Source organism: Manacus candei, unplaced genomic scaffold (genome assembly GCF_025592945.1).
Source record: "Manacus candei isolate 608988 ecotype Guabito, Panama unplaced genomic scaffold, ASM2559294v1 h1tg000078l, whole genome shotgun sequence".
NCBI lineage: Eukaryota > Metazoa > Chordata > Aves > Passeriformes > Pipridae > Manacus > Manacus candei.
The window spans coordinates 2706901-2732145 of NW_026138126.1; the positions used below are offsets into that span (position 1 = coordinate 2706901).

Genomic DNA, 25245 nt, shown 5'->3' on the forward strand with positions numbered 1-25245 from the left:
CAGCTGAACTGGGAAAATGGGAGTTATTAAACCTTCAAACCCATCCGTTTCAGACAGGCAGGCGAGCTGCCAGCTGTGTCCTCAGGCGCAGGGAGGATCTGGTTCCCTGCCCCTTGGGTGCCTGCCAGAGAGTCCTAGAGTCTTCGAAGGATAGAGAGGATTTTCCCACTTTTTGTGCCAAGTAAGGCCTTTATCTTGCAGAGCATCCACGTACGACACTCACAATGTCAGTGTTTAGCACCAAGATGCCATTCCTGGGAGCAGGAACGCCGTCAGCTACACCTGGCAGATGCTGTAGTGAACTCCTGTCGGATCCACCAGGGTTTCTTCCATCATTTCAATCACGTTGCCTTTGGGATGCGGGTGCGAGGTCTCTGTGGAGGGAAGCTTGTCTATGTTGTTCACTGGCTTCTGCTGCAAGAAGAAAAGGCACAGTTTTAATTTCTGGAGGGAGCCTGTGCCCTGTGTCTGTCCTGAATTCCCCTGCCCTCCCAGCCCCTTGGACGTACCGGGGGGGGCTTTGGGGCAAAGTCCTTCTCGCAGACGTGCGCGATGATCCCGGCGGCCAGGGCGTCCCCCAGGACGTTGGTCATCGTCCGCAGCCGGTCCCTGGGGAGAGACACAGTGAGGGGGCAGGGGGTGGCCACAGCCATCGTGCCCGAGGGGGTGGTGGCTTTGGAACATCTCAGCCCCCATCCCGGGTGTCCCACTGGTGTTGCTAATGGCAAGGTGAGCCGAGGGCTGTGATGGTTTTGCAGATACAGAGACAAAACAGTCGCTGTGATGTCTCTGTGAGCCCCGTGCTGTGACTGCCTCACTCTGGCACGTGTTCAGTGCAGGGACCTGCCTGTGCCACCTCCCAGACTGGGGCATTGGCATCGTCTGTGCTCAGTGTGGGGGTGAGCTGCCTCCTTGAAATGCCTCTCAGGGAGAAAATCCTGTAGATCCAACCACAGCACTTGTTTACCCAGGCACCTCTCACGTGAGTAGATCACAGGTGATGGTGGTGGGTACCCTGGGATGCTGAAAGGCTGGACTGGTGTTGTGTTACCCTTCCTTTAAGTGAAAGAAAGGCACTGTTCCCTCTCTGCCCAGGGGGGCTGTGAAGTACAAACCAGCCACCCACACGTCAGCTCGGTGTGGTTTCTCACCTAATGATTTGCTTTGCTTTTATCTTAGTACTTTAAAATGGGACATTTTAAACGGTGCTGCATCCAGTTGGTGGCTGCTCACTAGTGGTGTCCCCCAGAGATCAGCGTTGGGCCCAGTTCTGTTTAATGTCTTTACTGATGATCTGGATGAGGGGATTGAGTGTACCATCAGCAAATTTGCAGATGACACCAAGTTGGAGGGGGAGTGTTGATCTGCTGGAAGGCTGCAGAGGGACCTGGACAAGCTGGAGAGTTGGGCTGATTCCAAGGGGATGAGGTTCAACCAGGCCAAGTGCCGGGTCCTGCCCTTTGGCCACAACAACCCCCGGCAGCTCCAGGCTGGGCCAGAGGGGCTGGAGAGCAGCCAGGCAGGAAGGGAGCTGGGAGTGGGGATGGACAGGGAGCTGAACATGAGCCAGCAGTGTGCCCAGGTGGCCAAGAAGGCCAATGGATCCTGGCCTGGCTCAGGAACAGTGTGGCCAACAGGTCCAAGGAAGTGATTCCTGCCCTGGACTCAGCACTGGTGAGGCCACCCCTGGAGTGCTGTGTCCAGCTCTGGGCCCTCAGCTCAGGAAGGACATGGAGAGGCTGGAGCAGGTCCAGAGGAGAGCAACGAGGCTGGGGAAGGGACTGGAGCACAAGTGCTGTGAGGAGAGGCTGAGGGAGCTGGGGCTGTTCAGCCTGGAGAAGAGGAGGCTCAGGGGAGACCTCCTCACTCTCTGCAACTCCCTGACAGGAGGGGGGAGCTGGGGGGTCAGGCTCTTCTCCCAGGCAACCAGCAGTAGGACAAGAGGGCTCGGTCTGAAGCTGTGCCAGGGGAGGTTTAGGTTGGATATTAGGAAGAAATTCTTTACAGAGAGAGTGCTCAGCCATTGGAATGGGCTGCCCAGGGAGGTGGTGGAGTCACTGTCCCTGGAGGTGTTTAAGGACAGACTGGATGTGGCATCAGTGCCATGGGCTGGGAACCACAGCGGGGTTGGATCAAGGGTTGGACTTGATGATCTCAGAGGTCTTTTCCAACGCAGTTGATTCTGTGATTCTGTGATTTCACAAGGTGTGTGTTCTGTTTGTGACAAGTGTAATCCAGTTTCTGTCTCGAGATCAATCTGGTTTCATCCACCAAGAGGAAGATAACGTCACCATGAACCCGGAACCCGTAGCAGGTCTCAAGGAGAGCACTTACAGAGCCCAGTCGACGGCGATGATGAGGGTGATGTCCTCGGTCGGGAGCCCCACCGAGGTGAGCACGATGACCATGGTGACGAGCCCGGACTGCGGGATGCCGGCGGCGCCGATGCTGGCGGCCGAGGCCGTGATGCTGCAACGAGAAGGGGCTGCGCAGTTCACACGAGCGTGGAAAAGTGAGTTGTTCCTCTGTGGAAGGGCTGGCTTGGATCTGGCTCCCTCCACCTTCCTGCTCCTGGCTGCTGCCATCCCGAACCCCCCTGCCTGTGCACAGCAGGGGCTGGTAGCTGGTGTCCTGGCTCTGTGCTTGCACAGCTCCCCTCTGCCTTCAAGGGGAGGGAGCCCCTGCTTAAAACTGCTAAATATTTGCAACTGTACTTAATTATTATTATCTATTTAGGTGCTTTATTTCCCTGCTTATGGAATGCAGATATCCCATTCCTGAAGGGGAGTAAATGGCACCTGCAGAAACCCTCCTGTGCTCAGGTCCTGCAGTGCTGACCTGCTCCAGCCGTGCTGTCTGTACAACTGGGCTTTCCCCTACAGGCAAAGTCCTCGACCTGCAGCAGATTCTGGGTGCAGAGCCCAGCCCAGCATTCCCTGGCACATGATGCAGGGCCTGCAACATGCTGCCCCTTTCCCTGCTCCTCAGCTTCCCAGAAAAGTTCACTCTGTGCACTGACAAGACCTCTGCGAACGGGAAAAGCGCGTGAGAGGTCGTCCTAATGCCCGTAAATGGGAACAGGGAGAAATAATTCGGCTGCTGCCAAGAAACCTTTACCTTATGGTTATAATTTGTCCCAGATCCAGTTCATACTCGTTGACCTGGGCGATGAAGATGGCAGCCACGGCCTCGTAGAGGGCGGTGCCGTCCATGTTGATGGTGGCACCGACGGGGAGCACGAACCGCGCCACGCGCCTGTCGATGCCGTTGTTCTCCAGGAGACACTTGAGGGTGATGGGCAGGGTGGCTGAGCTGCAGGACAAGAAATGATCAGTGATTGCCTCTGCTGCCTGCGTTGAGTGGGTGTGGTGGGCCAGGAGCCCTCCCAGGGTGCTGAGGCGGCACCGTAACACAAACGGCTGCAGCCGTGAGAGTCTCTTCAGCTCGCACCACCCGAGGAAGGGACACCATTGGCTGAGGGAGCTGCAGGCTGCGAGAGAAAGTGTCAGAATGTCGTTTCGGTGGCTGCAGGTGCCACTCTGACCAGCTCTGTGCCGTGGCTGCAGCTCTGTTGTGCATTCCTGGCCCCCACATTAATCCTGCAGCGCCTCCTGGAGCGTGGGACAGTGGGGGACAGCACTGGCCATGCCAGGCTCCAGCCTGACCCCCGTGGTCCTTGTCTGTCTCCTCTGTGCTGTGGGCACGAGGGGCAGCTGTCTTGGCTCCTGCACCCCCTGAACTCTCTCTTGTTTCTTTCTGGCAGGAGGACCTGAGCTGTCCCACGGGAGCCAGGATGAGGACACGGAGAAGAAAGAACAAGTGGAAGAAAGGAGACCCCAGAAGAGAAGTCGATGGGATCACGACAGACTCTGGGAGGACGGGACTGCTTTTGGGAAAGGAGCTGGATGCAGAGCACAGCACAGTGGCCCCCAGGCACAGACCATGGGGCTGGGACAAGGAGCAGGGTGTTCCCTCCATCCCTGTGTGCCACCTCTCCAGCTCACTTAGCTGGCTGCAGAGCAGAGGGAGGAGGAAGCCTGATGGAGACAGAGCTGGAGACACAGGTTCAGGAGGAGGGCAGGTCATTAAGAGTTGCAGAAGCACCTGCAGCAGTGGGGGCTTGGGAGGGAGTCACTGGGATCATGTCAAGAAGCAACAGGGAGGCCAGAAAAACCCTTTGCCTCTTTGCCTGGTCAGATGTTTTCTAGGAAAATGTTTGAACTTGTGTGTCATCCAGAAAGGATGGTAGTTTGTAGTGTAAAGTTTCTTCATTGTTATAAAGAATGTTTTTCAATGAAAATACAGTAGATGAATATAATGTAAAATTATAAAATCTTTTCAAAGTAGACAACATTTTTCTGTGGAGGAATTTGAGACATAGGGAGTTCATTTTAGATTGTCAGAAAAGCGTTCAGAAGAGCTTTTGATGTTTTCAGTTAAACCCCAGGATCATAAACCCATGTGTTTTTATAAAGCACCTACAGCAGTTCTAGTTTGAATTCATGGAAAGAAAACTGCTGCAGCATTTAAAAGAAGCACAGACACACACACACAGAGAAACACTGCTGGTTTGGTCTGGGAAAACCCCAGAGAGGGTGAATGGCACCGTGAGCTGCCCTGATCTCCAGATATACTGAGGCCAGGGCAGGGCCAAGAATCTGCTTCCCTTGAAAACCAGGAGCACTTGCATTTCAAATAGTGCTGGAGCATAATTTTCCTTTAAGTTAACACAGGTCCTCCTGTACAGCTCACCTGGCCATACACAGCCACGCCTCCCTTGCTAAACCAGCTTACTGCTCAGTGGCATTGGCAGGTTTCAGCCACGTTTTCCTACCTGGAGGATGTAGCTAAGGCGATCAGCAAGGCTTGCAGGATCCCCTGAATGAAAGCAAAGGGGTTTTTCTTAGTTATGAGCACAAAAAGCAGAGGTAAAATGACGAGTCCGTGCACGGCAAGCCCTGACACCACTGTAATGACATACAGTCCCAGCTTCTGTCCTATAACTGATGGATCTTCCATCTCCAGGATCTTTCCAGCAATGAGAAACACAATGCCAAAGGGGAAGTACCTGCAAAGAATAAGAATAAAAAAATAGTTCCTGAGGGTGCAGCAGTGCCTGAAGCACTGCACGACAGGCACTGCAGTGTTTGGTACCGTGTGGTGCAGCTGCACGAAAACAAATCCAGTGCTCACAACAGATACACACAGAGGTGTGACCAGCAGTGCCATCAGACAGCAGGAAAGGAAATCAACTGAAATCAATGGAAACCAGATTTACCAAACGGCCATCGAGACAATTTTCATAACTGCTTCGTTCAGGCACTGGCACACGTTAACCAGGGGGGCTCCTCGCTCGCCCATTTTCCCCAGGAGGAGTCCTGCAACCAAACACAGTGGGTTACGTTACTCAGGAGCAGCACGTGTCGGGCTGGGTGTCTGGAGGCTCTGGTGGCCACAGAACGGGGGGCACTGGGCAAGCTGACGCTCAGCACAGGTTGCCACGAGCTCTCGCGAGTCACGGCCCTTCCCTGCCCCAAGCAAACACATCTGCCTTCTCTCACAAAACCCCACCAGACCCAGGGCCAGGATTTGGACTGTTCCTTGCACAGAAAACAGCTAAACTTCAGTGCTGCTCAGGGCTGGAAGAGTCACTTCCCGAGGTGGATAAACTGGGGATCAGCTGGATTAGGTGGATGGCTGGGTTGCTGTTTGGTAATACAAGAATAATGAGCTCCGGAGGCAGAAATGGATTTTTTTTGCAGGACAGAGCCTGGTGGGGTTCTCTGTAGCTGAGGATGTGGTGCTGTGCTGCAGCCCTGCCCTTGCTCAGGTTGTGCCACTCGGATCACTCCAGCAGTGCTCAGGGTCTGGTCCTGGGGGCAGTGGCTGCTCTCAGTCCTCCCCTGGGCAGGGCTGTTCCTCACCCTGCTGGTGGCTCACAGGCTGTTCCCTGGTGGTGACAACACATGGGGCTGTGCAGTGATACGTCAGGAAGGATCTGACTGAGTTGCTTGGATACAGCCATTAAGCCTCCTCTCTTAAGTCTGTTTTTTCCTTTTGATGTTGTTGCATTAACGTAATCCAGCCTGATTTTCTGTTGAAGGAATACTAGAGCAGAAATACAGGAATGGTTAGGAGGGGTAATGGTGCTGTCTGGCCTGCCAGTGTTAAATCCCATTGGTTTCACTGGCTGGGAGCTTTCCCAGGAACCCACTGAGCAAAGGAAGGAGGAGGCTTTGAGCATTTTTCCATATTGTTTCCAGCCCACAGCACGGCCTCCTTGTATTGGCTAAAATTAATTTTGAAGCACTGTACAGGCATCTGCTTCAGCTTGGAAAAGAAGAATATAGACAGGATCTTGTCCCACTCATCCCTCCTCAGTCCTCAGAGGCCCTTGGTGGGTGGTGGGATCTCCTGCCTTGCTCAGAAGAGAGATGAGATGGAGTCACCTTTGCCAGGACTTTCAGAAATGAGACAAGGCTTGGCACGTTTAAATCTCAGCTCTGTGGGTATTCATCTGGTATTTGATGGCCACAAAAGCTGGTTTGGAAGAAAGTCATTGCTCTTCAGGTCCTACAGAGCTGATTTGGGAGACATGTCCGTAGCAAACAGACAGCTTCCTGCAAGGAGCTTGAAATCTCTGCTCTTTTCTGGATTTCAAAAGGACTGAGGCTCTCAGTGACAGTGGAGGGACTGTCAGAGCTGGGGTAGCTGTGTGGGGTCACCATCCACAGCAAAGTCACTCTGGTCCCCAGCAGGTGCTCTGTGGGTGCTTTGCTCTCAGGCACACAAACTGCCTAATTTTGCTCTCACACAAAAATACCCTTTGCTGAGGCCTCAGCCAGTTCCCACCTGGCCTCCCCCCCTTGCACGGAGGAGGTGATCCTGTTTCCCAAGCTGTCCCCACTGAACAAGCCGAGTGCCCTCCCCACTCCATGAGGCTGTGGTGCCTTCCCTGTCCCTCTCCTGTTTTCTGCCAGGCCCTTCCTTGCAGGGAAAGCCTCCTGTGGGTATATGAATCCTTTACTGAGGTACCCATGCCCAGTGCAGGTGATGCTCTGCCAGTCTGTGGCTTCGTGGAGCTCTAATCCATCCTGGGCAGAACATGGGGAGCGCAGCTGGTGGCTGGGGCTGGCTCAGGTGATCTCCTGCTGCCTCCTAACTCAGGCTGATCCCACTCCCACGCCAGAGGAGAAAAGCAGCTTCTTCTTGCAGGTTTGACAGGGCTGTAGGAGGGCACGTGTCCTGCAGGCAAGAGCTCAGCACTTTCCCTGAGCGTCCAGGGTCTGCAGGAGGGGTTGGTTGCTGGGACAGGAGTTTGCCAGAGGCAAAGTCTGCAGGGATCTGGCTCTGCCCAGTCTCACTGAGGCCACCCCCTCGGGGCTCTCTCTGTGTCCTGGCCTTTAGAACTGGCCCCTCTCCGTGGCTCTGACCACAGTCAGTGCTCTCCAGTGCTGTGCTGGCTGTGCTGCCTCCTCCCCTCAAATCCTCTAATTGGCTTTTTGGTTCCTTATACACAAAGTTCAAGCTCCTTGCCCTCACCTCTTAATCTACACATAATCCTGTCCCCATCCTTATCTCACTGCCTCCTACTCTTTTTCCTCCTGGTCCTTCCCTCCTTTCTTGCTCAGCCTTGTACCCGGTGGCACTTTGAGCCAGCTCCAAGTTCCTCCTTGCAGTGACTTTCTCCCCTTCAAACCTCCTTCTCTCTTGCACGTGTCTCTCCACAACCTCTGGTCCATCTTCCTTCTCAAAATTGCTGCTGAGCACCCTGTCCACACAGGATTGCAGGCTGCTCAATGCAGAATGCTTCCCTACCTCCTTCAGAAACTCCTGTTGTAAATTCCCATATATTTGTGACAGCACAAGTCTGACCCCACTGTCACATCCTGCCTGCTCAGGGGGCTGAACCCTCAGCATGAAGGGTTTGGATCTTTGGGATGAGCTGTGTCCCAGGCAGCCTCTGCAAAAATTACCCCTCACTTCATTCAAGAAAAGGTTTTGTTACGGTTTGAAACCCCCCAGGACCCCCGTGTGGGCTGTGGAAGCTCATATGGGAAATCTGGGGAGAAAACAGCCTTCCCAGTGCCTACAGCCTCAGTGAGCTCCACCACGGGTGGGACTGATGGGACAGAGCTCTGTGCTGGGCCCAGTTCCCAGGGACTGGAGCAGTTAAAGAACCTCCTCCCACAGCTCTCCCCAGGGTGAGTGTGGTGGCTGCAGCCCCGCTCTGGAGGAGCAGGTACCTATTGTTGCCGAGAAGATGACGATCCCCAGGACGTTCATCTCGTTGCTGGTCCCAGCCAGGGTCCTGTAGGTCATCTCGGGGGATGGTGTCAGCTCCAGGAACACGGGCCGGTGGATTTCGGGGTTTTGGTCGTCGGGTGCGAAGTAAATAAAGTTGACAGGTTTCCCTGGGACCTCTGGGGAGCCGGGAGACTTCACCACCGGGACAAGAACAGTTCGATACTGGAAGAGGAGCAAAGGAGTGAGGGTGGTGTGCTGCTGGTGTGAGCTCCATCCTGCTCTGAACACGGAGGCAAGGCAGCCCTGGCGGTCACGGAGGTTCAGAGTTTGTTTTCCAGGCAGTAAAAGGCTGGTGGAAATAAGGAGCAAGAGGCAAGAGGAGCTGTGGCTGCTCCCTGCAGAGCCCAGCCACTGCTGGCCAAGGCTGCTGGGCAGACACGTGGTGGTGTGAGTCGGGTCTCTGCAGACCTCTGTGGGATCCCAGCACAGCACTGGGGGAGAACTGTGGTCCCCAGGGAGAGGTCCCCCCATCCCTGTAGCTGGGGGCTTTACTGATGCTTTCCCAATGCCATGAGTTTGCTTGTTTTCCCTCTCCCTCCACCCTACCTGCCCCCTCCTCAGCCTGTCCCCTTTGCCCACCCCAGCCTGCCCTGTGCCTCCTGCCTGCCCCTCTGCTGCCCCTTCCCCCGGGACTGGGGAGCTGCTTTTTCTGTACACGACCCTCCCTCCCCTCCCAGGGGTCCCTGTGAGCCTGTGTTCCCCCAGCACCCTCCTGCCTTCAGGTGCCCTCCCTGGGGTGAGGGGGAGGGAGGCAGAGGGGAGGGGAAGGAGGAAAGGGGAAGGGAAGGAAAAAGGAGGAAAGGAAGGGAAGGGGAAGGGAGAAGGGGCTCATGTCTGGGCTGTGGGTGGGGAAAGATGCAGCCCCACGTGGAGCTGAGCACCATCCCAGGCGCCCACAGAGGGGCCAGGTGAACTCACCTGCTGGAATGAAGCTTCAACCAGGTTAGAAGGAAACATGTTTCTGCAAGAGAGCAACAACATGGAGGTTAAAGTGTGTTGTGAGAGCACAGGGAGCACCCTGGGAAGCACCTCTGGTGGGCATAGAGACCTGGAGGAGGACATTACAGCCAACACCAGCAGGCTGAGGGCAAAGAGAGGCTGGAAGGTCAACACAGAGCAGGACTCAGAATCACTCATAAATGGGACTCATGGAAAGCCAGAGCCTGGGACAGACATCTGCCACCTGTAGCAGAAGCCTCAGAGCTGGAGCAGAATGCTCAGAACCTGATCCAGTCCATGGAATGCCTCCAGAAATGGAGATTCTCCCCCAGCCCCTGGGTTGGTGCTTCACCCCCTCCCCAGGTATCCCCACCTGCTGCTTAAAGACAGCCCTGGGGCAGCTCCAGGCTTGGCATCTCCCTGCTGGAGTTGCAGGGGAGAACCCCTGAGCCTTGAGGGAGTGTTAACGTGTCTGTTCTCTGCTCCTTCCCCTGTTTGCAGGTGGCTTTGGGAGAGCAGTGACAGTGACAGTGGTCAGAGGGACGTGTGGTGGGGTAAATGAACCCCACATCGCTGGGCTCGGAGGTACCAGCACCTGGCCAGCAGTTCTCCTGTTTCCCTGGAGATCTCAATGTCTCCTGGGAACTTGGAGCCTTCTGGGAAGATCTTGTCATCATAAACTTGGCCCCTGCTGAAATCCTGGGAGGTACCTGATCAAATCCAGCAGCGCGTCAGCGGAGCTCAGCACCACCTTCCCCACAGTGTCATTGTCCTTCTGGGCAGCTGCCCCAGGGTGGATGCTGACCACGAGGATGATCCCCACAGTCACTGCCAGGAAGGTTGTCCAAAGGTAATAGGTGATGGTGATCACCCCCATCTTCCCACAGGCCTTGGAGTCCATGGTGGCCAAACCGGACATGAGGCTGCAGCAAAAACGTGGTGGTCAGTCAGTGTCTGCTGCCAGAGCTGCACAGGATGCGTCTGGTGGGCAAAATAGCCAAGGTGGGAGTGGTTTCCATAGGTATTTTCTAAACCAGTGCCTAAGTGCATCACTGAGCTCTTGCACGTTCATGTGCCAGTGCCCACAGGGTCTCACACCCAGGACGGGCTTGTGGCAACCCAGGCTGAGCTGTGAAGGGCAGGAGACACCTCTTTTCAAGGTCTGGCCGTGTTTTCTGTTGTCTCCAAGAGTTAAGAAGTTTGTATTCCTAGTGTATTTTGATGGTGAATAACTGATGTTGTTCTTTTTTGGTAAGATACCGTTACCCTGAATCTCCAGCGTCCTGTGCCACTGCTGTGTGTGACTGAACAGCAAAGGAATGTGCCAGCAAAGTTCATAAAATCCTGGTGGGGATGGGCCCCACACCCCCAGGAGAGAGGTGCTGGTTCAGATTTCATGCACACGTAAGCTTTCCTAAGATGTAACCCATAAGCTACTTCTTAGCAAAATGGCTAAAAATAGAGAGGGCATTACTGGCTGCCCCAGCAGGGAGAGCAGTGCCGGGGGTGGGGGCAACTTGGTTATAGGACTGGAAGGTCCTCAGTGGATTTGCTGAGGACATCAAGTTGGGAGGAGTTGCTGACTCCCTCAAGGACATTTGTCACGTCCTGACAAATGTGAGGGCTGGGCAATCCCCAACTGCGAGGTGTTTAACAAAGGCAAATTAACAAAGGCAAATGCCAGATCCTGCCCCTGGGATGGGCAGTGTTGGATGCAGGGACAGACTGGGGAACGAGGGGCTGGGGAACAGCACCAGGGGAAGGGCCCTGGGGGTCCTGGTCAGTGGCCAGTTGGATCTGAGTCAGCAGAGTGTCCTGGCAGCCCAAAGGGCCACCCTGTCCTGGGGGGCATCAGGCCCAGCATTGCCGGCCGGGCCAGGGAGGGGATTGTCCAACCCTGCTCTGACCTGGGGCGGCCTCACCTCGAGTCCTGGGGGCTGTTTGGGGGCCACAGTGTCAGAGGGATCTGAAGCTGCTGGAGAGTGTCCAAAGGAGGGACAGGGAGCTGGGGAAGGGTCTGGAGGGGAAGGGTCTGAGGAGCAGCTGAGGGCACTCGGGTGGTTCAGCTGGAGCAGAGGAGACTGAGGGGAGACTCCTCGGGGGCTGCAGCTCCTGCCGAGGGGAGGCGGAGGGGCAGGGACTGAGCTCTGCTCTGGGACCAGGGACAGGACCCAGGGAAGGGCTGGAGCTGTGCCAGGGGGGTTGGGATGGATCTCAGGGAAAGGTTCTTCCCCCACAGGGTGCTGGGGCACTGCCCAGGCTCCCCAGGGCAGTGGGCACGGCCCCAAGGCTGCCAGAGCTCCAGGAGCGTTTGGACAATGCTCTGAGGGACGGGGGGGATTGTTGGGGTGTCTGGGCAGGGCAGGGGTTGGGCTGGATGGACCTTGTGGGTCTCTTCAGCTCAGGATTTTCTGGGATTCTATGAAATATGCATGTTTGGGGGCTGCAGGTGCCCCATGTGTGTGCAGACCCACACTGAGCCCTGCAGACCCCTGAAGCTGCTGGTGGAGTCCAGCACTGGCCCAACGACCCTCAGGCAGGACATGACAGAGAGGGGGGCTGTGAGGGTAAATGCCAGCCTTGGGGACACATGGGATGGGGTGGCTGAGGTAGTGGCCAGCCCACAGATCCCCTCCAGCAGCCACATGTCCAGGAGGAAAGGGGCTTTGGAAGCTCAAGAGGCCACAAAAGCAATGCTGAGGTGGGTGATTCCGACTTGAGGCTTGGGGAGCTCCCAGTCCCCCCTGGGATGGTGTGGAGACAGAAGATGCCACTTCACCATCATTCAGTAATTAAATAAGAAAAATCCCTGGTTCAATCCAACATGCAGGAAAACTCCTGGGAGCCCCATGCAGACCCTGTGCCTGCAGGCAGGAGAGTGGTGAGAGGGGATGACCCAGGCCACTGAGCTGCAGGGAGGGCTGAGAGCAGAGGGAAACCCTCAAGCGCCTCCGGGGAGGGATGTGAGGTACTGGAGGGGAAAAAAAGAATCTCCACAGGGGCTGATGCTCAACAGGCCAAGTGTGGCCAGGATAGAGACCCCACCGCTCCCAAAAATAAACCAGAGGCAAATGGGGCAACAAGCAAACTCTGACAAACAATAGAGGAACGACACATCCTCGAGGGAATGAGGAGTTATGGGCTGGGTGTGTCTAATGAGCACGTGCCAGCAATTGTTTACAGTATTTAATCCATATAAGCTTAGAGCTGAGTGACTGCTGGCTCTGTTTCTTATTTCTAGGTCTGTATGGGCCCATCAAATGGGGGTTTGCAAACACAGACAGAGCACTGAGGGATGCTTTTTGTTTCTACTTGAGCTTTCTCAAATCCCTCTAAATAAGGGAATCTGCTTTGAGGTTAAACAGCCACCCCTCACAACTGCCCACGGAGGGTCCCAGCATCACCAGCTGCCCAAAAGAAGGGAAACACCCCAGCCAGTGCAGGTGTCTGACCTGGGTGCAGGTGCCTACCAATTCCAGGTGAGGATTTGTTCCAGACCTGCTGGGAAATCGTGGGGTTTGATGTACACCAAGCCAGGGGATGCTGCTTGGCTGCCAGCTGCCTGGGGCCAGGGTTATTCTCACCCCAGGCAGTTTTGGGGTGATCTCCTCAATGGGGGGTCAGGGGCCCATCTCCTCAATGCAATGGGAAGATGGTGCTTTAGAGTAGAAGGTGATGTTTTACCTGGAGGTGATCAAGGGCAGGATCAGCATCTTCAGCATCCTCATGAGAAGCTCTCCAGGAAAGGAAAAATACTGCTTCTCCTGCACACAGAGCAGAGCCTGTGTCAGGTGAGCAGTGAGTGGGTGATGATTGTGGGTTAAGGGCTCAAACTTGATAAATTTGCCTTTTTCCAAACTGGGCCCAGCTCTGAGATGGCTCCTCCTGAATGTTGTTGCTCTTGTTATCAGGGAGCATCTGCAAAGTGCCCCAGAGCCATCAGGAGCAGCCAAAGGTGGGAATACCCTGTGGCTGAAGGTGGCAAAGGCAAGCTCAGGGAGAGCCTGGGTGTCCAGCCCACTCATGGGGCAGCCTCAGTGCAACAAGGGAGGTTTCTGTGCTGTGGCATCTCTTCACATCCCCTACATCCCTCACATGGACATGGGGAAGGGCTGTCTGGAGAGAGACCCCCAAATTCCAGATAGCACAGCCATGACCAAGGGGACAGTGAGGGTCTGTGAGACCAGCAGCCCCCTGACCAGCATCCCTCCATCCCTACCTCTACCCACCCTCCATCCATCCATCCATCTATTTATCCCTTCCTCCATTAAATCAATGCCTTCTTTCCCTCCTGCATCCCTCCATCCCTACCTCCACCCACCATCCTTCCATCCCTGCATCCACCCACCCTTCCTCCCTCCCTCCCTGCCCCCCATCTTTCACTGTGCCACTGTAGAGGTGTCAGGGATGGATCTGAGATGGCCCCAAGCCAAGCAGATACTTTTGGTTACTCCCAAGTAAGGCTTTGAGGTGTGCCAAGGCAGCTGTTCAAACAACTGCTCCCCACTGCTGTCCCTGTGCTGTCCCTGTGCTGTCCCTGTGCTGTCCCACGGGGGTCTGGATGTGGCTCATGTCCCTGGGGAGCTCCAATGGGCCCAGACATGAGCAAGGGGTGCCAGCAGGTTGGAGCAGCACCTCTTTGTCAGCGGGTCTTTTAACTTCATAACATTTCCCACTGTGGGGAGGAAAGCAGGGCCTGGCCCCTCCTCCGTGGTGTGGGTTTGGGGACAAAAGTCTCTAATGGGGAGCAGTGGCTGGGGCAGAGGATGGATGAGCTCAGTGCATGGCAGGATGAGGGCCTGGAGCCCCGAGGCTGTGCTGGCCCCACGGGCTGTGCACTGGGCTGAGGGAGATTACACCCGGCTCCAATTAAGTAACGAGATCATCCCCGCTGCGCTGATGTTGAGGGGCCTAATTGAAATGACAAGACTTTGCTAAATCCAAGTGGGCAACACGGGGATGTTCCAGCACTGGCCAAGCTCTCCCTGGAGCAGCATTCCCCCTCCTGGGCTCCCCAGCCTGCCGAGGATCAGGGCTGAGCCAGCCCAGCTGCCCAGTGCCAGCACAGCCCTGGGATCCGGGGCTGTTCCACAGCGTGATCCTCCTGGAAAGCACTGGGTGAATGTGCCTTTTAGGGGCATTTTCTCCAATGTGTTTGTTTCCAAGGGTCCTCAGAGGAAGGACCCCTGGAAGAGCCCCCCCAGGCTCCCCACCCACCCTTATTTATTTGCTGGGTCTTCTCCAGAGAGCAGAAACGTGCTTGGATTGAGCATCTGCACAGCTGGGGAGGGTCAGGGGAGCAGCTCATCCCTAGGACCCCATTGCTGCTGGAGGTGTTGGGGGGAGCCTGTCACTGAGCATCTTGCAGCCAAGCAGCCATTCCCCACCTTCCCCTCCCCAACCCACCTGGAGGCTCTTGCAGTCCCATGGGCTCCATCCCAGAGCCCCCCACTCCCACTGGAGGAAGGCAGGATTTGTCCTGCAGCTTTGGCATTTGTTGACAGCTTCTTGGTCAAAAAAAAACAAAAACAAAACCAAAAACCAAACCCACGTGCAGAAACCTGCCCTGAGGCGTTTTCTTGGACGGGAGCCTTTGCTTTTGGGGCTGTGCCCATCTGGGACCCTTACTGGCCCCAGGGCTGGTTGTCCCCCCCCGATCACTCCACGTCCCTCACTCTCATCCCCACCCTGGCCAGGCTTACCAGGTCCGTCAGCTCCAGCGTCCGCAGCAGGAACCCCAGGAGGCACCCGGTGGCGACCGACAGCATCGAGAGGGTCAGGAGCCCATTTTTGTACCAGAAAGCCCTCAGCCACTTCCAGAGGCGCAGGAGGACCGTGGACAGGGAGTGCAGCACAGCTCTCCTGACACACTCCCACATGGTTGTGCTCAGCCACCCAGACGATGCCCCTGGGAGCAGCTCCCAGCCCCGCTCATGGCCACGGGCACCGACGGACCCCTGCTCTGCGCTGGGAGCTGAGTACACTGATGGCTAATCCCCAGAACCAAAAGCTTCAGGGATATTTGGGAGCCTTTCCCATAATGGAAAGTGACGTCTTCAACTGGTTAATCTGGGCTTGGCATCCCGCCCCTGCGGTGCCGAACCCTCCCGGTTTAACCCTCCAGCCCCTGGGTTGGGGGTTACAGACTGAGAGCAGGGATTCAGACCCAGCACTCCCTTCCCCTCACGGTTTCTGATCCCGAGGGATCTGGGTCTTGCCACCAGATCTGGGTCGGGCACCAGATTTGTGCTCCCACCAGCTGTGAGTGCACCCCCATCCTACCCCCATCCCACCCCCACCCGGGAGGGCTCCGGGAGGGCAGGGCTTTGTGAGGGCAGGGCTTCCTCGTGGCATCTGCACAGAGGGCAGCCCAAGACACCAAGGGATGGTGCTGAATGTTCCCACAGGAACATCTACCCCAACAGAACCAACTTCCCCACCAGCTCTGCAGGGAAGCTGCCCCGAGGCCACAAGGTGCTGCTGGGGTGCCTGGTCAATAATCCACAACATTTTAGAGTATTTCTGTGTCCAGTTTGTCTCTGGCTCAGGCCAGGAGTGTTACTGGAGCTGGAGCGTGGTGCAGAAGAATGGGGTGGGTGGGTCCAAGACTCAGGATCCTCCAGCAATGGGGAGACATTAAAACCTTTCTGGCCCTGACTTTAACCCCCAACCCAAAGCAAGGCCACAAAGCCTTCTTGAACCATTGCCATATTTTCCACAGACAAAGCAAAGCCACAGTGAAGTTGTGACTCGAGGACCTCTGGCCCCCTGCCCCGTGGGACAGGAGCTGTGCAGCCCCACGTGCTGAGCGGCTGCTCCGGCAGGGTCCCGGTGGATTTGCAGGCTGGCTCGGAGGAAGCAGAGCTCCTTTCCCATCAGGAGCGTGGTGCCTGGTGCTGGGCATGTGTCAGCCCCTGGGGAGGTCTCTGTGGTGCTGTCTCATGCCTTTGGCCTTAGTGTGGATCACTCAGCCTGCCAGAAGTAGATCAGGGGTTTGCTCATCAGCAGAGCTGAAACACAGTTGCCTCTATTCAGCTCCAATTTCAGAGCCAGCTGCGAGCTGGGGGATGGAGCCTGCATGTTGGGGGTGAGCAACTGCTTGGGAAAGGGGAGTCCCAGTTGTCTGGGGGATCAGGGACACCTCAAAGGACATGGAAGGGGCCCTGGGGCTGACAGCAAGTGGAGGGAGAAAGCTGAGATGGGAAAGGGTGCAGGGAAGTCCAAATAATTGGGAATAGCAGAACGTGAAGACCTTTGGGGAACTGAGGGCAAGTAAAGGATATCTCAGGAAGAGGAATCACAAAGAGGGAGGGGAGAGAGGGAAGGTGGCAGAACAGCAAGGGGTCAGAGGGGAGGCCCTGGCGCTGGTGTGGGGTCTCTGCTGCTGGTCCGTGCCAGGCAGCACCTGGTGAAGGGGCAGGGCAGCAGCTCCCTCTGCACCTACCATAAATCTCAACGTCATCATAGATGTCAGAGTCCCTGCAAGGAGAAAGACAGGGTGCTGAGGGCAGTCCAGTCTCCCGTGTCCCCATCACCTCCTGACCCTGAGGCAAGGGCCAGCCCCTGCTGCTGTATCTGTTCCATCTCTCCTGACTTGTCTGTGGGCTCTGGTGTCCTCCTGCAGTCCCATTTGCTCCCTCCCAGCTCTCCCCACAGAGCTGGGACCCTCCAGTGTGGGGTTAACATGACTCTGGCCCCTCTCACGGACAGTGGCCTTGTTCCAGGCTATGGGAGCTGCAGACCTGGCCATGCAGAGGAGCAGCACCTTTGTGCTGCCACCAGCAGCCTCTGAGCAGCCTCTGGGCATGTCCCACATGAGGGACCACATCTTGGGGAGTGCTCAATGTGCCCCAGTGCCAGAACTGCTCCTGACACCAGCAGTGGCAGGTTCCACCCCAGGGTAACCAGCCTGTGTTGGGTTTATGGTCACTGCCTGGGCTGGATGGTTTTGAGTTGTCAGGAATGGTTTGGTGCCAGGCACTCACTGAGCAGCTGAGCTCACAGAGGGGGAGGAAGGGGTCGGGGAAGGTACTCACAGGTGCAGCATCACGGCCCGGGGCACGTAACCATCTGCAATAGAGAGAGGAAAAACATGTCAGGTTGTGCTGGGAGCTGCAGCATCAGCAGGGACTCACGCCAGCCCCTGCCCCTGCCCAGGACTTGCAGGGTTTAGCAACACCTCGTGTCCCCAGGGAGAGGTGAACGTGTCCCCAGGGAGAGGTGGGACAAGGCAGAGCCGGCTCTGGGAAGCTGAGCTGGACCGTGGGAGGAACCTGCTCCGGGCAGTGTCAGGGAGGAGCCTGCCGGGCTGGGTGGCACCTGCAGGGAAGAGCCCGATCCCCGTGTCTCTGCCTGGAGGATCTGCAGCCCATTTCACCTGTGCATCCCTCGGTGCAGACACAGCTTGTGGAGACTGTGCCCATGGCAAAGCCTGGTGTGCCAGGCTGGTGGCCGAGAGGCTCCGGGGAATGGAATGGCTTTTAGCAGAGGGGGAGAGGACAAGCCCCGCTCACGGCAGAAATGGAGGAAGGGCAGGACGTTTGTGCGGAGAGAAGTGGGAACCTTTGAGGCCCAGGGTACCTGCCAGGTCTGTCTAACGGCAGGAGGATGTCTCTCCTGCGGTCTGGCGGGGCGTGTGCGTACGAAGAAACTTGTTCCTAAAATTGCTGTGCTCCCCCCTGCGGGCAAACCCTCATCCTCTTCCAGACTTACACCTCCTCTGGCTGTTCCGGCAGAGGATTTGCTCCTGATTGGTAAACTGAATGACATCAAGGATCTCTCCTCGTCGCAGCGGCAGATTCCTCCCCCCGCCCCTCTTCTCTGTCGCTGCAGGGTCGACCATCATCCGAGTCAGGACGTCGATGCTGCCTTCGAACTGAAACACAAACAGCAGTGCCCTCAGGGGAACTGAGTCAGGCAGGTCTCACTGCTCTCCCTGCTTGGAAAAAGCAGATGCCTCTCTAGCCAAACGGTCTGTGGGACTGGTCTGATCTGGGGAACAGAGCAGGTGGGAACTGGGTACTGGCTGGTCCCTGCAGAGCACAGCTCCTCCCTGCCATTGCATTGCACCCTTCCCAGGAGGGGAGAAGGAGCCTAGAGGGATAAGGGACCACTCGCTGCTGCTCACCTTGAATTTCTTCTGAAACTCCCTGTCTGCCTTCTCTTCCTTCTTGCACTCCTTGAGTGTCATGGTCTTTGTCTTCTGGGAGACCTGGGCTTCCCTGCAGTGGTTGAGAGTCACAGGAAGGTTCAGGTGGCCCCACGCTCTGATTCCCCTCATCCCCTCCTGCCCCCCTGGCTGCTGCCCCATTGCATTTCCCTGCACCAGCTCTGGGGCTGCTGGGGGCTCTTGGAGCAGGTGCACAGCCTGCAGCTTGTGCTTTTCATGGGTTTTCCTACTGCAAGCACAGCAGAAACCATTAAAGCACCAGCTTTGTCAGAGCACCAAGGAGACCTGACCATTTTGGGACCTTTAGAAAAGGAAAAACCCCGTTACCTCTGTGCAGCTGCCAGCAAGGTAACCCTGTGAGAGGCCCGGCCAGCATCTCCACCTGTAAAACCAAACCCCAGGAGAGGTGCTGCCATGAGGCTGCTGTGAGGTGTAAACACCTGCCAAGACAAGATACAAAGAGCAGCAAGAGCTTTCTCCTCCTGAGACCAAACCCTGAGTGTGCCCCTGAGCGTGGTGGGATCAGGGTTTCCCCTGCCCATTTACAAGCAGCAGAGAAACCCATCTCCCTCCTGTGCGTGGCAGCAGTGGGCTCAGCACAGGCTCTGCTGCTGCCTGTGGATCTTCGGAGCCTCAAGGCTCTGGGAGCTGCAGCTCTCGCCCCAAACAGCACCCCAGCCCCTCCCGTACCCACCTCCTCTAGGGCGGGGATTTGCTGGCGGCCGGGACACAGGAGGCAGCAGCACGCCTGGGTTTCTCCTGGGCGGCCCAAGAGACTCAACGTCATCATATATCTCATCTTCATCCCTGTGGCAAGGCAGAGCGGGGTTGGGGGCCGAGGGCAGAGTCGAGGCTGCCAGGAGGAGGGGGGGCAAGAGGCGGGTGGGCTGCCCGTGGGCTGGCCCTGGCTCTGGGGCAGGGCGGGACAGCAGCTCTGTGCCCTGTGCCAGCAGCTCTGTGCCCTGTGCCAGCAGCTCTGTGCCCTGTGCCAGCAGCTCCTCACAAGGCAGCACAGCAGGGCCGTGGAGGGGACGGGCAGGGGGGTGATGGCAGCAGCCACAGCAGTGCGGTACCGCAGCCCCCGAGGGGCGGCAGCGCTTCCACCGCGGGAGCTGCCAGCGCAGGCAGGAAAACCCCAGGAGCCCCTCGCTGTCCCCTCCTGAGCCCTTCCCACTGGGTCGGCACAGCCTCGAAGCCCCCGGGAATAACAGAGCTGTGTGTGTCCTTACCCCGCTCCACCCGGAGCGCCCTGCAGCGGGGACCGCGCGGCACAGCCTGGTCTCGGGTGACCTGTGGGACACAGCGAACAGGAGGCAGCAGTGAGGGGTTAGCTCATATTTTCTCCTCAGCTCTGTCACCCACCCTGAGGTCAGAGCCACCCTGGACTGGATTTAGTGCAGAGAGAGGGAGGTGGGGAGATAAAACCGCACATCTGGATCGAGCAAGAACTTTTTACTCCATAGCTCATCTGGGGACTTTCGTGCAGCACAAGTGGGCACAGCTCACTGGGGAGCTCACTGGGGACCTTGAATATATATTTTCCCATTCTTATGTCCCTAATGTTACTTTCTCCCTGGACAAATGATGGAAGGGGAAGATGAAGAGGCCAAACCAGGTATTTTGAATGTCGTGGAAACCCTAAATTCCAGTTCTGTACCAGTGTTAGGGCAAGCCCTGGATATCTCCATGTACTCAGAAGCATCAGCAGCCACAACATGCTGCTGTACACTTCAGGACTGCCAGCATGCCCACATCCCTGCTAACATCCCACTGTTTTTATCATCAAGCTCATCACCAGTCTGGTCAACCAGACCAACCAACAACTGGCATGAAGACCCAAGTACAACATCACAGCTCTGCTGGGTTATTTTACCAAGTAATGCACAATCAAATACTAGGCCCCAAAACTTGTAAGATTGCCCAAAAAACTAACAACAATAACCAGATTGTTATTTGGATGTAATTCTAGATGTTCAAACTTGCCTCAGTACCCATTAGACAAATAAATACTTGAAAAGTTGCTGGTTTGTAGGACACAGGGAGAGCAGATTGCTCCCTCCTCTACCAGGGCTGGTCATATGGGTGAGCATCTCCCAGCACAACAGCACAGCCAGCCCTGATAACACCTTTTAATAGTAACACAAACCAGCTCGATTTTTCAGTTCTCATGAGGAAATAAGGGAGGTTCTACTCTCATGGTTAGAGAAGTTGAGCCAGAAACGGGATTTGAAACAGGTTTCAACACCCAGAGTGTGGATTAGCAGAGCAGCAGCTGTGAGAAACCACTGCAGTGGCCTGGAACTAGAAGGCCACTGTGGAGCATCCAGAGTTGATGCTGAATGGGGAACCACCTCACCCAGAGGCACCAAGCCCTGCATCCCACAGGCAGCAGGGAGCCTCTGCCTTGAGGCCAAAGGGGCAGACACACACACACTGGGTGTTAAACCTGGTGTGTAAGTGCTTCTTGTTCATGGGATGGACCAGCTCTGCTTCCCACCAGTTGGGCTTGTCTGCTCTGACTGCCACACAAGGGTGGACTGGTGGGAATGGACCCCTGGAGACTCATCCAACCTCTGCTCAGAGCAGGTCTGGCCTCAGAGCTAGAGCAGGTTGTTCAGGGCCTCATCCAGGTGAAAGCTGAGTGTCTCCAAGGATGGAGATGCCTGTCTTCCTGGTGCTGCATCAGGGCTGCACCGTGCTCACAGGAAAGAGTCTTCTCCTCATGCCTAACTGGAATTTCCCCTACTGCTTGTGCCCACCACCTCCAGGCCTGCTCCCAGGCACCTCCTGGGAAGAGTCTGGTCCCACTTCTCCCCCCATTAGGTCACTGTGGGCAGTGAGATCTCCCCTTCCTCTCTCTCCTCCCAGATGAACAAGCCTGGGTCTCAGCCTTTCTTTCCCCATGTTCTCCAGCCCCCAACCATCTTAGTGCCCTGCACTGGGCTTACTCCAGTTTTTCAGAATGTCTTGTGTTACTTACTCCAACCTTACTCCCTACAAACACCTCGGGGCCTGATACCTGTGCCCAGCCAGAGACAGGGCAATTTGTTTCCTCACCTGCTCTCCTTTTCTCTCATTCTTTTCCACATGCTATTGCCTATAAAAGCCCCTTTGGTATTACCAGCCCCCACTTCTCCATCAGCCCCCACAGTATTTCCATTTCCCAGGAGATCCAGGCTCTAAGTGGGGACATTTCCCTTCCTCAACCAGCAGCATCCTTCCCTGAGGGACTTCTAGGTGTCTGGCCATACCCAGCTGAGCACTCCTTGGTGGCACTGTGGCAGGATGGAGAGGTGTCCCAGGACGTGCAGCTGCTCTGACCTTTGCCAAATCCACGACAGGAGGGCGCCAGGGCTTGGCTGGCTTCACCCCCAGCACCCTCATGGGTGGCAAAGGCTTCCTCTGGGGCAGAGCTGGGAGTCCTGTGTGGTGGGGGCTTCCTGCAGCGACCAGGGGGGCTGCAACCGCCGTGCCTTTGGCAGGAACTGCTGGAACACCCTTGGCTTTGGCAAGTGGCCGTGTCTGCTGGGCTGGCTTCCTCTGGGGAGGATCAGGGCCAGCTCCCACCTCCTTGTTCAACACATCTCCTCCTCCTCCTGGCTTTGCAGGTGCTCGGTGGAAGTTGGTGTCTTGAGCCATCCCCTTCTTCTGCCGTGCCATCCATGCCAGGGCCTCGTGGGGGAGATGAGGAGGGGAATGCTGTGCCACACTCTGACCTGTGCTATGGCACGGAGAGGCCCTGCTGGAGTCCACTCTCCTGCTCCGGGGGGGTTCTGGAGGGGGCTTGCCCTTGGAGCCCATTGCAAGGGTCTGTCCTGGCTCTGGTCCATGGGGTGCTGCAGGGTGACTCTCTGGCCAGCCCCCCGCTTCAGGAGGGTCTTTCCTGGTCCCTTGGAACTTTGCCCTCAGGTGTCTCACCACAGCATCTCTCCCCTCCAGGTGCATCTGCGACTGTTGAGAAAAAAAATTCCAGTTAAAACACCATGGAGGAAAAAGAGTCAAAATTCCCCCTGAGGAATGTGGTATTCCTTCAGCATGGCCTCACACTAAGCCTTCTCCATGAAACAAGGTCTTTGCTCAAAAAGGTCCTGGAATATGTCTGAGAAAACAACACTGGGCTGCTGGTCTGATCCACCCTTTGTCCACTACCAGGGACCATCAAACCAGAGGGATTGGGTCAGGGATTACACCCTGCTAGTAACAAAGCTCCTGAGGGCAGAATCTGAGATCCAGAGATTGCCCAGGGCTCAGAGGGGAGCAACCTGCCTTGCCCTGGTCCTGGTTCCCATGAAGAACCACAAAGAGAGGGAGACCACACAGAGCTGTTGGATCCCTCCCTGCAGGAAAACTCAGGGTGGTGCTGCTGAAACTCATCCCACCAAAGCCTGCATGCAAAAAACAAGACCAAGAGGCAGCAGAGCTGGCCTACTTTTCTGAGCTGTGTGTTTCCTGTGCAGCTCACACCATGTACACACAAACCAGGACACATTGGCTCCAGCACTGAGGTGCCCTCAGCTTCCTCGGTGACCTCAGTGACCAAAATTCACCTTTTGCTAGAGCCTTCACAGAAAGGCTGCCAGGAGGAGGCTGGATGGCTCTTGGAAGAAGAGTGCCAGGTTGGAGCTACGGCACAAAGCTGCAGGATGGGGCTACATTTTTTCCTAAGCTTCTCAGATGGACCTTGTGGAAGGGGAGGGATCACCTTCCCCTCCCCATGTTTCTCCCACCCTGATGTCCCCAGACCACAGTGTTTCTTTGCACCAGAGCTGCTGCTCTGCTGGAGCTGTAGGCTTTGATTTTGAACTTCTTCTTCTTCTGGGATTTCAGTTTGGGTTTGTACTTGTGCAATTTTTTCTTTCACAAGGGAAGGGCTGATATGGAGAGAGGCTGGTGCAGTGTTTTTAGACATAACTGATCAAATGTATATGTATACCTACATAAACACAAGTTCTCCAGGCAGATGCCCCAATTCCCCTGGTAAACCCTCCCATGCAGCATTTGGCATAGCCTGTGGTGAAGCAGAGTGAATGTGCTGTTTCCTGCACACCAGGCAGTGGGGCTTTCACCCAGACTAGTGAAAAAAACCCAACTTTTTCTAGATTCCCAAGCATGCTGCTGGGATTTTTGGCACTTGAATGACTCAGTGGTTTGTTACCGTCGATTTTGGGGCTGTTCCATGAACTGGGACTTGCCCAGAGCTCTCAGGTGTACCTGTGGGATACAGCACCACTGTGACTGTGACGAATTCCAGGTGTTTTTGTGCCGGTGGAGCTCTCCTGGACTCAGTGGGAGTGTAGCCTCCTCTTCTCCCAGATGTTTATATCCATCCCAACTTCATCCAGCAAAACTCCCACTGAGCCCAGGAACAGGTCAGAGACCTTTGAAGCTCCGATCAGCTCAGACATACAGGGGGACTTTGCCTTCCAGGAGGAGCGAGGGTCTCAGATGGATTCTGTCCCTCACAAGGACATCCCCAAAGCCTTCCCAACCAGGAGACACAGCTCCACTCCCAGTGTCCCGTCCCCATGTCCAGCATAGCCCAAGTCTGGTTCTTACTCACCATTTTCCATCAGTGGATGTTTTCCTGTGTGCTCACCTCCTTGCTAAAGACCACCCGAGGCATTCCAGGATGAGCCTCTCCGAGGTCCCCTCCCCTGAAACCAGAAGCTCTTTCCTAACGGCTGGTGAGGACCTGTGTGCAATGCCAGGAAGTCGCTGTAGCCTGATGGTGAGACAGCACCAGGGGGAGGAGAGAGAGGAGGAGGAGGAGGAGCGGCTCTTGGAGGACCACGAGCTTGGCTCTGCTGCTGTTGGAAGCTTGCAGCCCACCAAGCTCTGCTGCCCAGAAAAGTCTCATCCAGAGAAGAGCCTGGGTTTTGGGAACTGACTGCAGGATGTGAGAGATGGGCCTGGGAGGGTGGGCAGTGTCCTTATCTGATAGTGGCTGATGTGAACCCTCTGCAGGTCAGGTCTCAGAGCCACAGGGGACCTGCAGAGGGTGGAAGTGATTTGTGGGGGGTCACACAGCAAAACAGCCCCACACAAACTCCTCTGGGAAGGCAGGGGATGGTCTGCACAGAGCGGCTCTGCATTGGGCCATTGCTGTGTTGAAACATCCTGATGTCAACTGTTGCCTCAGAGGCAGGAATGGTCTGAGAGGTCAAGCCCTGGGCAGGGCTGCTCTGGCTGGCTGGTGGATGCTGACTTCCCTGCTCCAGGGTGCCGTGTCCCTCCAGTCCTTTGGGAAGGTGTCCCATCAGCAGTGCCTGCAGTGGCTCCTACTGCAAATTTAAGGATAAAACAGAGGTTGCGGACATGGAGAAGGCTGGGATGAGCACCCATTGGCCAAGAGTGGTGGTCCTGGGGGTCCTGTGGATGGTGGTGGGTGCCCAAGGCAGGCACTGGAGGGTTTGATCCCACCAGCTGGAGGTGGGATGGAAAGGGATTGTCAGGAGGTCCCACACGGGACCCACAGGGAGCCGACACAGGGGCACAGGGCAGGCAGACAGTGGTGACAGCCACCTCCTCGGAGAGGTGGGTCCCCATCCCCACCTGCCCCACTGCTCCTGCTGCTGCCACAGGGACAGCACAGCCCTGTCTGGGGGGACACGGAGGCCCAAGATCCGTGTTTGGGGACGAGGGGTGGTGGGGAGGCCCTGAAAGCCGTTTTGGGGGAGGACAGGGATGGGGGAGCTCAGGGGCCGTGTTTGGGAGAGACGAGAGCGCAGGGGCTGTGCTGGGGGACGGGGTGAGGGGAGCTCAGGGGGGCCGTGCTTGGGGGTGAGGGGAGCTCAGGGGGGCCGTGCTTGGGGGTTATGAGAGCTCAAGGG

General features: G+C 56.4%; 2 protein-coding genes across 2 annotated transcripts; both read right to left on the reverse strand.

The window, feature by feature from the left end:
• Nucleotides 1-276: 276 nt before the first annotated feature.
• LOC127481469 (excitatory amino acid transporter 5-like) lies at nucleotides 277-15125 on the reverse strand. The gene is made up of 11 exons (XM_051810798.1): nucleotides 14949-15125; nucleotides 12931-13010; nucleotides 9957-10169; nucleotides 9226-9268; nucleotides 8247-8469; nucleotides 5279-5378; nucleotides 4835-5068; nucleotides 3118-3312; nucleotides 2335-2469; nucleotides 510-609; nucleotides 277-414 (listed from the first exon to the last, which is right to left on the reverse strand). Exons 1-11 carry the CDS (start codon nucleotides 15123-15125, stop codon nucleotides 277-279), a joined length of 1638 nt encoding a protein of 545 aa, XP_051666758.1.
• Nucleotides 15126-15802: 677 nt separating this feature from the next.
• PRAM1 (PML-RARA regulated adaptor molecule 1) lies at nucleotides 15803-24946 on the reverse strand. Its single transcript, XM_051810707.1, has 10 exons — nucleotides 23976-24946; nucleotides 21667-22366; nucleotides 19645-19705; nucleotides 19110-19222; nucleotides 18743-18797; nucleotides 18374-18467; nucleotides 17959-18121; nucleotides 17283-17316; nucleotides 16691-16725; nucleotides 15803-16218 (listed from the first exon to the last, which is right to left on the reverse strand). The coding sequence occupies exons 1-10, from the start codon at nucleotides 23976-23978 to the stop codon at nucleotides 16214-16216; spliced, it is 1263 nt and encodes a 420-aa protein (XP_051666667.1). The 5' UTR covers nucleotides 23979-24946; the 3' UTR covers nucleotides 15803-16213.
• Between the last annotated feature and the right edge of the window lie 299 nt (nucleotides 24947-25245).